This window comes from Dermochelys coriacea, chromosome 3 (genome assembly GCF_009764565.3).
Source record: "Dermochelys coriacea isolate rDerCor1 chromosome 3, rDerCor1.pri.v4, whole genome shotgun sequence".
Classification (NCBI taxonomy): Eukaryota; Metazoa; Chordata; order Testudines; family Dermochelyidae; genus Dermochelys; species Dermochelys coriacea.
In genome coordinates, this window is record NC_050070.1 from 8,197,745 (window position 1) to 8,212,762 (window position 15,018).

Here is a 15,018-nt window from a genome sequence, read left to right on the forward strand (position 1 = left end):
TTTCTCATTTTTAACATATAATTATATAATAAATCAATTAGAATATAAATATTGTACTTACATTTCAGTGTATAGCATATAGAGCAGCATAAACAAGTCATTGTATGAAATTTTAGTTTGTACTGACTTTGCTAGTGCTTTTTATGTAGACTTTTGTAAAACGAGGCAAATATCTAGATGAGTTGATATACCTCCTAGAAAACCTTTGTGTAGCCCCAGGGGTACAGGTACATGTACTCCTGGCTCAGAACCACTGAATTAAACCATATTGGACAGAAAGATTTGAAGGAGGATAATGAAGTATCTTTGGAGATGTTTATGAGGCACTCCTCCCATCTCTGAGGGACAGCACAGCAGAAAGCAGAAAGTTGCTCATTTGAAAATGTAACAAGTGGGGGACTCAGGTGGGAGTTGATATTTTAGTACTGAGAGATGTTGGGTAGGGTGGGGAGAGGCCATGAAGGGCCTTCCAAGTGAAGACAAGGCACTTATGTTTGATATGATAAAGAAGCGGTAGCCAGTGGAGAGATGCAAACAGAGGAGCGACATGGTCGAAGTGATGGGCTAGAAGAATGATCTTGGCAGCAGCATTCTGAATACATATGAGCAGGGCAAGAGTACATTTGTGAAGGCCAGAGAAAAAGATGCTGGTAATTGAGTTGTGAGATGAGGGGAGCTTGGATGAGAGTTTTAGCTGTGTGAATGGATAGCACAGGCCATAGCTCAGAAATGTGATGCAGAAAGAATCGGCAAGATTAATGTAGAACGGATGTTTTAGAGAGAGGTCTGAGTTGAAGATGACAATAATACATTTTGTGTTTTTTATTTGCTTTCGGGTTTTTGAGTCTTTAGCATTCACATTTCCCAGCTTTTCTTTGCAACCATGAGGGCTAGAAACTAAGTTTTTTTAAAATGAAAGCTGATGTTCTTAAATAATTGGACTCATAGGCTTTAAGGTCAGAAGAGACCATTGTGATCATCTTTCTAGTCTGACCTCCTGCACATTGCAGGCCACAGAATCTCACACATCCACTCCTGTAATAGATCCCTAACCTCTGGCTGAGTTACTGAAGTCCTCAAATCGTGGATTAAAGACTTCAAGTTACAGAGAATTAACCATTCACACTAGTTTAAACCTGCAAGGCACCCATCACCCATGCTGCAGAGAAAGGCAAAAACCCTCTCAGGGTCTAAGCTAATCTGACCCGGGGAAAATTCCTTCCCAACCCCAAATATGGCGATCAGTTAGACCCTGAGCATGTGGGCATGACTTCAAGAGCTAGGCATAGGTGCTAGAACTGGGCGTGCTGCCACACTCCCTGGGTTGAAGTGGTTTCCATTATAAACAGGGTTTACAGTTTCGTTCAATGGCTCCCAGAACCCCCACTATAAAAATTGTTCCAGCCCCTCTGGAGCTGGGTCTTTAAGAAAAACACCAAGACTTACAATCATATCACATGACTTGGCAACAGCGTATCCATCTGACGCACTTACGTCATGTAAGCAGCCTGTCAGCTGGAACACAGCGACAGAATCTGGTATTAGGGAGAATAACCTAGCAGATGCTGTAGGTAGGCTAACTTTGTCCTATGGTATCATTTTTACTTTATCTTTTATTATTATTTATTTATTATGGGAGAGGCATAGTCGCCATTCAGGATAATGGCCTCATGTGGTAGGACTCTGTACAGATACATAGGGAGATGCAATCCTTGCTCTGAAAAGTTTTCAATCTGGGGCTCTGATGTTGCAGACACTTGTTCATGTTTTTAACTTGACTTCAGCAGAACTGCTCATGTGCTTAAAGTTAAGCTCGAGTAACTTTTTACAGGAATGGGCCTAAGAAAACAGGCAATACACAAAAGGTTGGGTTGTATGAATGCAGACAAAATGTGCATTTTTATATTCATTATATATACTACTATTTTTTTAAACAAATAAATACATACCTGACTGCCCCTGGAGCTTTCTTTTAGGTGTCAAATTTCTTGAAGTGCTCTCAGAGGAAATGGGTCTTGGAGGGATTTGAATGATGAGCGGGTAGTGGACTTATAAATCATTTAAGGGAGAGATTCTATGCAAAATGGAAGACAGTCTTTACTTAAGTAGTGGCATGGAGGAAAAGATGAATTGAGAATGCTCAACAAGAGAGCATACTTTTCAGAAATTAAGTAACCTAGTGAGCAGGATGGAATAAGAGGAAGTATTAAAATCTACAAGCATGGTAGAAGACTGAAGCGTTTACAAAACAATATAAGTAAGGTAAAACTGAATATAATTCCCACCAAAAAAGAAAACTGCAAGGAACAAGAAGAAGCCACTGTGACTCCTCAATGATATAATGGTAAAGAAAAAAGAATTTATAGTAAGAAAATGAGAATTGAGATGGGAAGGAACCAAATAAATATTGAGAAACAGTCAGATAATATCATTGATTATAAGGCTGTACTTGTGCACTGCCCCTTCTAAAAATGTAGTGATTTTTGATTTTGATATATTCTCTTTCTCTTTATTCTATCTATAATGTTCCCAGTAACAAATACACAACAAAATTCTTGTGTAATTATCTAGTGCTTTTGTTTAAAAACAAACTTGGCTTTTTGAGGAGTCCACATGTTTTTGGACTATGAACTGACATATTATGCTGAGATGCATCACATTTTGTAGCATCAGTCAGGTTGTATACAGTAATGTTATTTGATGTAATGGATGAAACGGAATGTGTTGTGTCACATTGTGATACATCAACTCTAAAACAAATTTCAAAAACTATTTTCAACTACCATCATGTCCTTTATTGTGACCAGTGTTAATAAGAAAAAAGTTATTTTTAAACAACGTTTTTAATTTAAATGTTTTTCATGATACTTTATCATGGTAGTTTGAAAGCAGTTAAGACTCCTACTGTGAGTAAAATAACATAATACCAGAAAAAAGTTGTAGGAAACGAACTGCCATTAGATACCTGAACTGAATTTTTATTTGGTAGTGAGTCAACAAATATGGTGTACCCCAGGAAGGAGAATGATAGAACTTCAGGAATGAGAGATGAAAGAGACCCATTAGGTCAGTTCTTCCATCCTTCTGTCAAACATGACCAGTGGAATCTGGAGGCAAAAGCAACTATGGTGGGACACCAAGCAGAAAACATATTTTTTGATAGAAAAAAGTGATTCTAAACATGGCATTATGGGATTCTGTGTTTGTTATTTCTCTGACTCTACATCAGATTTGCTCCCTTTACAAGTAAATAATGTTTTTTTTTCCTAACTGCCAGACCTATAAATCCAGCCTGGCTGTGAAAGTCAAGCTAAGCTCTTTGTGACTTGTGCTTTATCACCAGTAATAAAGAGTCTGTGGGCCAAATTCTGCCATAAATTATACTTGTGCAGCTCTTGCAGATCCATAGAGGCTAGAATCATCTGCACAGAGGCTCTGTACCACCAAATGAGGTCTCTGCTTCTTGTGGTCCTGTCTGGCCCCATGATAGCCTTGGTCAAGGTCATGCTTTCAGCAACTCTCATCCGGTGGTCTTTTTGGAACTCCCAACATGGGTGAGGCAGGAGTGGTTTAATAACAGAGGGCAGTGATCTGTGGCTGTCTTAGGCAGCACTAACTCAGGCTGGAAACTTACAGCACTAACTTGGTCAGGGGAGAAGCAGACAATACCTATCCCTTCAACCATGCTACCTCCTGGCTTTCCTTCTCCTCACCCATAGACCACAGAGCTGCTTCTCACAAGGTCTGGGGAAGGGGGAAAATACAGCTGAGGTGACACTTTCCCCCCTGCCTCCTGCATGCAGACATGATGCTCTGGTCCTTAATTAATAATTCTGGTGCTGCAGAGCTGGAACAGGATCCAGCAGCTGTGCTGGCTTTGCAGGGATTAAGGGTGTAATCTGTTATAAAATTTATTTTTGTCATTAAAATTATCCACTCTGACTCTGAGTACACACAATAAGCAGATCTGCTGACAAAGACAAGGCCATTTTTACACAGTAAGTGCCATTGTATGCAGTACGTTATCTGTCCATGTGATGTGGTGTATAAACTCCACACTGGAACTGAAGGAGTTAAGGAGCAGCTCTGGGTTCAGATGACCCCAGCTGCAGAACATGTTCCCGTTGGAGGTGGAGCCTAAAAGAGAGCCAGACAGCTCAGAAAAGGGGCTGACAGAGCAGTGCCCTACCCTAGAAGCTCCTAAAAAAAGTTCTGCAGAAGCCTTTCCCTTGGAGGAAGAACCTGCCTGATGCACCTAGAGGGACTGAAGAGTCAATTATTCTCCTCTTCTCTATCACTTTGTGTCAAACAGTGCGACTTTGGTGGGGAGGTAGATGGCAGGAAGTGGCTCATCAGAGTGGCAGCGTTAAGACACTCCTGGGTGCCAGACATTATTGCCTCTTACAGGGAACTGGGCTGGAGCCCAGTGGATTGGGAGATCCCAGGTTCTCTTACCAGCAACCCTTGTTATGAACAGCACAAATCTCTCACTTCCATACTCCCCCTTGGGGAAGCAAGGGGAGGGTAAAGACTGTGAAAACTCCCTGGCTGGGTCTGGACAATCCAGCAGGGGTCAATAAATGGACGAAAGGTCGTCTCCCCGGTTGTGAGGGTGTGGGACCAAATATTTTCCTTACCCCAAAGGGGGACGAGGCTATTTGGTGACCTGAGTGGAGTGGTAAGTCGACACCCACCAAAAGGCAGATGGCCACAGGGCATGTTAGTGGCCAGTGAGACATTGGAGGTGGGGCGAGTAGAGACCTAGCATCTTAGCTACAAGGTAATGCTGCCAATGAGCAATGCCCATCACAGACCATAATCACATCTTGGAGACATTTAAAAACACCTGACAAGCTTTGTAGTATGTTTACTTAAATCCTTTTGTCACATTGTACTTGTTTTAAGTTTAGAATGTTTTAATATCTCTTAAATGTCTGTAGTCCTAGAGATGAGATAATAAAATCCTTGGCTGTGTCATAGGGTGGCTTGCCTTTTGAGGGCAGTCAGGTTCAGCCTTGCCTGTGGCAGATCAGTTACTGCTGCTCCCACAACTGAGCCTGATTGAATCGAGACTCCTGATCCCCAGGCAATTGTCAGACCCAGCTGCGAAGGAATTGGGTGGGCTTCCATAAAGGGTTGGAAGAGCTCAGCTGGGGAAGAGAGCTGTGAGATGGAGGCTGTCTGCTATGAGAGGCCTGAAGAGTATGAATGGTAGGGGAGATGGAGGCTTCTGTGGCAGGTTCGTGAAAAGACCAGCCTGTAGGCGGATGGCCTGGAAGTGCACTATGAATAAGGATCCAGCCTGGAGAGAACCAGACTGGAGGGATGACTCTAGGGAAGAAACCTTGAGAGTCAGCGCCTTGGGTAGGAGTCTCTGGGGAGAAAGTCCAGAGAGTCAGCACTCTATGACAGCAGTGCACATTCAATCCCAGGCTCTCCACGGACACTTTAACCTTTACAAATAACTTACCGTTTCCAAGGAGGTCTTGTGTGTGTGAAATATATTCTCTCTCTCTCTCGTGCACTCTCTCTCTTAAAAAAAAAAGTCAACTGTCTAAGCAACCCTTTAAATCTTACTTTCCCTTACTTACATAACTAGAAACACACTTGCTTTGGCATTGACAACTTTTTCTGACCATACATTTTATTGCTATCTCCCATCAGGGTTGGAAGAGACCTCAGGAGGTCATCTAGTCCAATCCCCTGCTCAAAGCCCTGGGTCAGAGGAAGTGGAGGCCCCTCCCCACCCCTTCCTCCTGCGCCTTCCTACCCACCCGTGCTCCTGCCGGGGAGCGGTGTTGGGGCACAGGGGCTTTCCCTATTCCCCAGCAGGAGTACCAGGCAGGTGCAGCGGGGTAAGCCCCCGTGCCCTCACACCGCTCCCCAGCAGGAGCGCCGGGCAGGAGGAGTGGATCAGGGTGAGGTGTCACCCATTTTTCTGGTGTCCCCCAATTGACTGGGGCCCCTGGGCACAGGTCCTGTTTGCCCAGGGCTAATCTGCCACTGGATATGAGTGTCATAATTACTAATGTATAGCAGTTGCCATTTAAAAAGTCAGCATTTACCAAGTTACCATAAGATGGTAGCTAAGATATTACAGAATTTTCTTATACTTATGGGACGGAATATCTGTGGAATCTGAGATAATGTGGAGTGACAAGTCTTGGTAAAGGTTGACACTTTATTGGCAACCACAGTTAAAATGCTTAAAAATCCTGACGGAGTAAAAAAGAAAAAGAAAAGATAATATTGTAGGGTTGACCAGATGGTTTTATAATCCAGATGGACTTTCGGATGGGTTCTGATTGCTCATCCTTCAGGACAGTGGGAGTAAGGACCCTTGCAGTGGCAACATCTGCAGATGCTGGGGGAAATACGTGCCCCTCATCACCCAACAGCAAACCCTGTGGCCAACGCGTGTAGTGCAGTTGATGAGCTTCAAAGAGGTTTTTTTCTCTGCTTCTTTGGCTGGGAAGCTGGTGACCTCAAATAGGGACTTGGAGGGACAGAGGGTGTGTGAATGTGGAGGATAAAATGGATTGGCCCTTAAAGCTTTGTAAAGAATGAAGTGGATTAGGATTGACACATGTTAAAAAAGGGAAGAAAGAACAAAATAAATCAAACATAAGGAAGATCATGGAGTTAAACTCCATGAGTCAGACTCCAGCTCCACTTAAGATCCTTTACTGACAACCTTATGCACCTCATGACTTTATCTGTCTCCAAATGATTCTCCATAAGCAAGTCCAAATGTAAAAGAGTTCCCAAGTCATTGGGTTCCAGCTATCTCACTGATCCTGCACTACTGCTTCCAGCTATCCACTTTTCTCATTCTGGTCCTGGATTCAGGAATGCATTCCTGTTCAGGAGAGCAATTATGCCAGTACTTAAGTCCCAGTGAAGTATAGTAATTAAGAACATGTCTAAAGTTAAGCATATTCATAAGTGCTCTCCTGAGTAGGGATGGGTTTAAGCATAAGCTTAAAAGTGGTTTCCTGAATTGGAGATTGACTCCCTAAATTCGCTGACTCTCCTCACATACGTGCTGCTAGATTTTTAGAAATGGGTGCCTAGAGTTAAGCTTCCAAGACCACATGTAGGCACATAAATAGGTGGCCTGATTTTCAGAAGTGCTGAACAACTGCAGCTCTCATTGAAGTGAATAGAAGCTGGAAAAAAACTCTGTTTTATGAAATAACAGTAGGGAATGATCAGAACTTTGGAAATCAGGTTATTTACTGAGGTGTGTAAGTTTAGGCACTCATTTTTGAAAATCTTGTTCATGGTTTCTAAGCCTAAGAGACAGCTTAAGGAAGCAGAGCTCTAAAGTGTTTAAAGCCTCCTGTAATATTTGCAGCTATTCTTCTCATTCAGTCTGAAATAAACTGAACTGAAGAACATGTATTCACAGAGTTTTGGTTTCAGGAAAATGTGACAAATGGATACTTGGAAACTTGAACAATGTATTTGTTACCACCATTTAATTTAACACATCATGCAGTCTGTGTTCAGTGTGCTTACATTAGTAGAGTACAAGTAGCAGAAAAGATAAAGAAGCATGCAGCTTGTTTGCTGCTGAAAAATAGATGATTGAATGGTTTAGGAAGGAATTATCTGATTAGAAAATAATGACAAATGATACTATTTTCATTTCTTTGGCACTGAGTTGTGATGTGTGATCGGTGCAGAAATTTTACCCAAAGGCACTGGTGTCCTTTTTCTGTTTTTGCTGCTTACTTTTCTCCTCTGACTTGGGTCTTCTCTTTGCTGACATTTTCAGACACTTTAGTCATTAGATACTAAATGATAACATTACACTCATTACACTGACAAACTAGCATTTTTTTCTAAAGGTTGTAGTCTTTCATTGGAAATTAAGATTAAAGATCTTCTTTTTTACAAGACTCAGAAGAACACCACTGCCCTTCAATTATGTACTGTTTATTGATGGTGCTCAGCAGTAAAAAAGTGATATATAAAATAGCAGTAGGGAATGATCAGGCCTGATAGCCTGTATGTCTCGCAGTGGGTTACCAATCATGCCACGAGGAACTTTTTTGTGGATGCCTCACTTTCTCACAAAGCAGTTCACAGGTTACTTTGTTGCTACATCAGTTTTCAGACTCCTGATAATTCTCTTCTCCTAAACTTTGTCAGCCATCACAGAAGGAATGAATCTGACACTTTCCTGTTGCATCATTTTCCTTTTCTTCTCCCCTCCCCCGAAATATACAAAAATCAGACCCTCATATTAAATTTGGAATTAAATAAACGCAAATAAAAGAATATACCAGTTGCAGATCAGGAAGCTTTATTAAATCAAGCAGCCTCCCTTGCTCCTGTTTTACTAGCATAGGGTGAAATTCACCCATTTGCTCAGGACCAGCACCAAACCTATGCACACATCCCTCTTTGCCTGTTTTATGTAAGTAGCGTCAACACCTTGTGAATCTTAATAGCTGTGTTTTTTTAAAATATAGCTCCAGCTACTGGATTAATTTGGGTCAGTGAGAATCTTAATTTTCATTTAAAGTAGTAGTAAGTTTCTAGCCCACACGGTTGCCGAGATAAGTTTGAAAACGTTGTCTGAGTGTACCCTAATGGCTCAAACACTAGAAGGCATATAAAAAGAACTCAAAATGCTTTCATGATTTTAAACCAAAGTTAAAGAACCCAGGGAACTATAGACCGCTTAGCCTCACTTCAGTCCCCAGCAAAATCATGGAGCAGGTCCTCAAGGAATCCATTTTGAAGAACTTGGAGGAGAGGAAAGTGATCAGGAACAGTCAGCATGGATTCACCAAGGGCAAGTCATGCCTGACTAACTTAATTGTCTTCTATGATGAGATAACTGGCTCCGGGGATGAGGGGAAAGCAGTGAATGTGTTATTCCTTGACTTTAGCAAAGGTTTTGATACGGTCTCCCACAGTATTCTTGCCAGCAAGTTAAAGAAGTATGGGCTGGACGAATGAACTATGAGGTGGATAGAGAGCTCGCTAGATCATTGGTCTCAACGGGTAGTGATCAACGGCTCGATGTCTAGTTGGCAACCGGTATCAAGCAGAGTACCCCAGGGTTGGTCCTTGGGCCAGTTTTGTTCAACATCTTTATTAATAATTTGGATGATGGGATGAATTGCATCCTCAGCAAGTTCGCTGATGACACTGAGCTGTGGAGAGAGGTAGATATGCTGGAGGGTAACGATAAGATCCAGAGTGACCTAGACAAATTGGAGGATTGGGCCAAAAGAAATCTGATGAGGTTCAACAAGCAGAGTCCTGCACTTAGGACGGAAGAATCCCATGCACTGCTACAGACTAGGGACTGAGTGGCTAGGCAGCAGTTGATTCCTTGAGGATCTGTTCCATGATTTTTCCAGGGACTGAGGTGAGGCTGACTGGCCTGTAGTTCCCTGGATCCTCCTTCTTCCCTTTTTAAAAGATGGGCACTACATTAGCCTTTTTCCAATCATTTGGGACGTCCCACAATCACCATGTTTTCAAAGATAATGGCCAATGGCTCTGCAATCACATCTGCCAACTCCTTTAGCACCCTCGAATGCAGTGCATCTGGCCCCATGGTCTTGAGCTTGTCCAGCTTTTCTAAATAGTCCTGAACCACTTCTTTCTCCACAGGGGGCTGATCATCTCCTCCCCATACTGTGCTGCCCAGTACAGTAGTCTGGGAGTTGACTTTGTTCGTGAAGACAGAGGCAAAAAAAGCATTGAGTACATTAGCTTTTTCCATATCCTCTGTCACTAGGTTGCCTTCCCCACACTTTCCTTGACCTTCTTCTTGTTGCTAACATACCATAGAAATTCTTTTTGTTACTTTTAACATCCCTTGCTAGCTGCAACTCCAAGTGTGATTTGGCTTTCCTGATTTCACTCCTGAATGCCTGAGCTATATATATATTTTTTTTATGAGGAGAGGTTGAGGTTATTTAGACTGCAGAAGAGAAGAGTGAGGGGGGGATTTGATAGCAGCCTTCAACTACTTGAAGGGGGGTTCCAAAGAGGATGGAGCTTGGCTGTTCTCAGTGGTGGCAGATGACAGAACAAGAAGCAGTGGTCTCAAGTTGTAGTCGGGAGAGATCTAGGTTGGATATTAGGAAACACTGTTTCACTAGGAGGGTGGTGAAGCACTGGAATGGGTTATCTAGGGAAGTGGTGGAATCTCTATCCTTAGAGGTTTATAAGACCTGGCTTGACGAAGCCCTGGCTGGGGTGATTTAGTTGGGGTTGGTCCTGCTTTGAGCAGGGGATTGGACTAGATGACCTTCTGAGGTCTCTTCCAACCCTAATATTCTATGATTCATGATTGTTTGGGGTTGGCACTACTGAGGCACCATACAGGGCACAATTTTCAAAGGGTGAGTGCTCAGCATTTTCTGAAAATCAGGTATGTCTAAGGTATTTCCAATGGGTTGGGGGCCTCAAACAGAGGCCCCCAACAGTATTAGTCACTTTTGAAAATCTTAGTCTCGAGATCCATTAAATTTAATTTTGCATTCTTAAGTGATGCATAATGCACTGTAAATTTTGATCTTGGTGTAACTTTCATTTGGCCAGAAGTAGTACTGAAATAATTCATGGCTGCAAATGAATGGATGTACCACAGTAAACAGTTCTTAATCTTTAATATTTAAAAAAAAAGACTTTAATCTTGAATCAATAGAGAACATATTCTGTTAAATTATTAGGTCCAGTATATGCCTTTATCAGGAATCTAACTTAATAGATTTTTTTTTTAAATTTAATGGAGCACTAATTTTTCTCTGGACTTGTATATAATAGCAGCACAGTAAATTAGCTTAAAAATAAATGAAATGAATTGAGTTCACCAGGCTTCTTTGAAAGAAAGTATTTTTTTAAAAACTTTATGATCAACATCTTGCAACGTATTGATTTTTACAGTGTATGTCTTATTTATACAGTACTATAGGTGTGCAGGGAGCTTTACAGACAATGCATGCCAGCTTCCTGCTCCAAAAAGCTTGCAGTCTAGGGTCCTGATCCTGCAACTGGATATATGTGACTTTTTCACAGAGGCACTTAGTGCTATTCTGGCACACCTGGGGATTTAACCTGTACTGGTTCACAGTTATTATGGAGAAACACACAGGTGCTCCATTGTTAAGGTTGAAGCTATTTTCCCATGATAAACCCAATTTTTCTCACACCCTTCCCCATTGCAATAATAGTTCTTGTCTTATTTATTGTAAGCCATTAGCTATATTACCCTAACGTGGAGCTAACCCCTCCACTCCCTTCCAATATGTAACCATCTCTCTGCCCTCATAGTCCAGGGCTTTCAATTTTCCTACAATTCACTTTATAATTTCCCTCACTCCAGTTGCAGATCATCCTGACTTTCCCCCCTCAGCATCTGTCTATAAATGTTTGACCCAAGATGGGATTATTTCTGCAATACACCTGACTGCTAATGGAAAACATTTATTTTAGAGCATTTCTAAAACAATACAATATCCCAGTTCAACCTGGTTTGCTCACAGTAAGGTTTTACACTATATATAAAGCATAATAATTAATATGTCAAGGTCCTGTGGGACCTCACTCTGGAAAGCGATTGCAGAACGGAGAGCTACAGCAGCCACGTTGTCTTGGGTTCGTGCTCTTTGATCTCTTTCTGTTGCTATCAGGACTAACTCTCTTGGAAGTATATGGTCAGACAACTGATATCAGTGAAGGGCCTGGGGAATATTCTGAGATCAGATCTTGCATGTTGCATTTTGCTTAAAGCTCAGATATTTCATTCAGCTTTAGCATAGTCTGTTTCATCCCACAGTAACTGTATGGGTCCAAATTAGTAGATTTTCCCTTATGCTGGAAGCAGTGTATTCGAGGTAGGCACTAGATATAATACAGAATATGTTTTGGAACTGTATCTATTTTCAGCCCAGCACAGCCGCCCTGGCACACAGAGGTAGTGGAGAGAGGACTCTTGTCTTGCATAAAAATTCCCCCTCTGTGAATTAGCATTGCAAGAATGTTAGCTCCTGCCACCTCCCCATGCACATTACACTCTGCAGTGCCACAAACCTCAGGTTATGCCTGACACGTGTGCAGATTCACTGGGGCAGAGGAAGGACTCCCTGTGTCCTCTCTCTCTCTCTTCTAATATACTTGTGGAGCCCTAAAATTGTAGCCGATGGCATATGTCCCTCTGCTTCCACAGAATATCAGATCCACAGAATCGCTGTTGTCCTTTCAAGAGAGAGATTGGAAATTGAACATAAAACGGGTAGTTACATAGTGGGGAAAATACAAAAAGACAACTTAATTTAATTAAAACTCAAAGTGGAGCAACTTTTCAGCTTCAGTAAAAGAAGTGGTGCAGTTTTGTTGAATTCAGTTTAGTGCATCAATTCTTCTAGGAACCGAGTGGAAGAAGGGTTGGAATTTGATTACAGTGGAGACTAAATACACTTTTGTGTGAAAAGTGTTTCAGTTTCAGAGACATGCTTGGAGGTGGAAGATAATTGGGTGGCAGGCATTTGAGGATTGAAAACAATTGCATGTTAATGCTTGGGTGGAACTGCTATTGATTTTGAATTGTACAGTGAATGGAGCCAGTGAAAACCAGACTTGCTGTTTTCCCCTCCTGGCCCCCAGCATTCTCCCTCCCAGGTTAAGCTTTAGTTAACTGAAGTAGTAGTCACATCTGATCCATTGTATAGCTTCCAATGATGGAAATAATGTAGTAATCTTAAAACCATGTAAAGTATGGGTAATCTGTAAAGTAGAAACAGAATGAACTATATATACCATTGCCTATTATTGAAGTGATATTTATTGAATTAATGTGACATTAAAATATGATGCATGAATTTTTAATTTAGCTTACTGATAGGCAGCGTGGAAAAAAGTCAAAATTCACGTGTGGTCATGTCAAAAGGCTTTTAATCCAGCAGTAACAATACAAGATTATATTTTTCCTGCTTCCTCTGTACAGGTCAGATTTCCACTTTTAAGAATGCTTCGCTTGTGGCTGTGATGATGATGATTATTCATTTTTATATAATGCTCACTCTGTGTCACTTTAGAAATAGACAAGTTGTCCGAAATATAAAACTGAAGTGGAACTCCAGTTTGTCCATGGGAACTGTGGGGTTTAGAACCTCTGGAAAAACAGGCCCTTCTTACTTAAATTCAGACATCACTAGGGTTATACAGGTGTGCTTACGGGATAACAGCCAGTACTGAGAGGTGAATTGATATTTTTTTTAAAAGAACGAGAAGTACTTGTGGCACCTTAGAGACTAACAAATGTATTTGAGCATAAGCTTTCGTGGGCTAAAACCCATTTCATCAGTGCATCCGATGAAGTGGGTTTTAGCCCATGAAAGCTTATGCTCAAATACATTTGTTAGTCTCTAAGGTGCCACAAGTACTCTTCGTTCTTTTTGCTGATACAGACTAACACGGCTACCACTCTGAAATCTGATATATTTTTGACATACAGATTAGTAAGCAAAACTTAACGTACACCTGTGCCATAGTTATTGACCAGTCAAATTTCAGGCTTTCCTAGAACCATTTTGAAAAGAGTATTTGTGTTTCCATAGCAATCGATATTTTACTACACTTTTCTTTTCTTCTTGTCTTTTAGCTAAACACCATGTCAATGGAAACAGAACAGTGGAACCTTTCCCAGAGGGAACACAGATGGTTTTATTTGGTAAGATATCATGTCTAAAAGAAAAACACTAAACTGTATGGAGAGAATGCATGCCAAACTTCTTGATTTCAGCAACACTCCTTAGGGTTTCACAATCTGGACTGTTATAGCCATTTTTTAATCATCATAACCAACAAAAAACGGTTGGGTCTTTGGTGAAGTGTATGACCAAAAAAGTGGGTATTGCAAGTATTTTGCCTTAGTTTGACAAACAGTATATTTAATCCTTTATTTTAAGTGTCTTGTATAAATACAGAGTAGCAGTTTTTTGTGTATGATAGGCCCTGTGACATAGCTCAGTGCTTTTATAAAATTCTGGAAGTGATTTATGACCCTAGACCTCCAATGCAGTCAAATATTTGTGATGAAAGTTTTATCTACTTTATTTGCGTAGCTTTCTCAGTTGACTCGTTTCTTCCTTCCTTTCTGCCTAAAGGACAGATTCTGATACCTTTACTCACTCACAAAATAAGGCACTATTACTGTGTAAGCCCATTGACTTCTCATTGGTTGACAGGTGACCCTTTCCAATTTTATGTCCTCCCATTTGGTCTTCTCACTGCCCCATGGGTCTTCAAAAAATACCTCCTGGTAGTTGTAGCACATCTCAGATGAAAGGACATATTTATCCTTGCGTAGACAATCGCGGAAGTCTTCACATTTCCCCTGACCATGACCAGGGTTTGCCTGCATCGCCTAGGTCACATGACAGCGTGCACATATGTGGTGCGCCACACACACCAGGCTCCAGTTGCGACCCCTACATGAAATGGCTGGTGATGGTCTACTCCCCATCAAGGGGCCACCTGGAAAAGGTTGTTCCATTCCAATGACAATACTTACCTCGCTGTGATGGTGGACCAACCCCAGGTAAGTCCTGGAAGGAGTTCCCTTTGTCAGCACTCCTCACTCAGTCAAGTTGGTTTTGGACACGTTGGACTTTGGCTGTGGGGTGCACCTCAGACCCAGGTAATGTAGTCCCCAGAGGAAGTGACGCTACACATAAACGTCAAAGATCTCAGAGCGGTGCGCAGGGCTTGCGCGGTCTTCCTACCTCACCTGTCGGGCAGAATGGTCAGAGTCTTGATGGATAAGGTAGCTTCAGTGTTCTACATCAACAGACAAGGGGGATGTGCTACCTTATATATAGACAGAACCAATGATGTCATCTAGCCTGACAACACTCTTGCACTCCGCCAGTGGACATGGCTTTGTCATACAGTTCCTCATCTTGACACTAGAGGTGCCAAATCCTATAAATGTGAATGCTTAGAGGCAACTCTTGAAGAACAGTAATTACGAGAAGTAATCTCTTT

At 41.7% G+C, this 15,018-nt stretch overlaps 1 protein-coding gene across 1 annotated transcript in view; it reads left to right on the forward strand.

Annotated features, from left to right (window-relative positions):
* The window catches only part of MSRA (methionine sulfoxide reductase A), a 461,649-nt gene that overhangs the window by 179,749 nt on the left and 266,882 nt on the right, over nt 1-15,018 (forward strand). Inside the window, exon 2 of the mRNA XM_038396785.2 lies at nt 13,634-13,702. Coding sequence (XP_038252713.2) covers nt 13,634-13,702 — 69 coding nt within the window. The remainder of the gene's footprint in view (nt 1-13,633; nt 13,703-15,018) is intronic.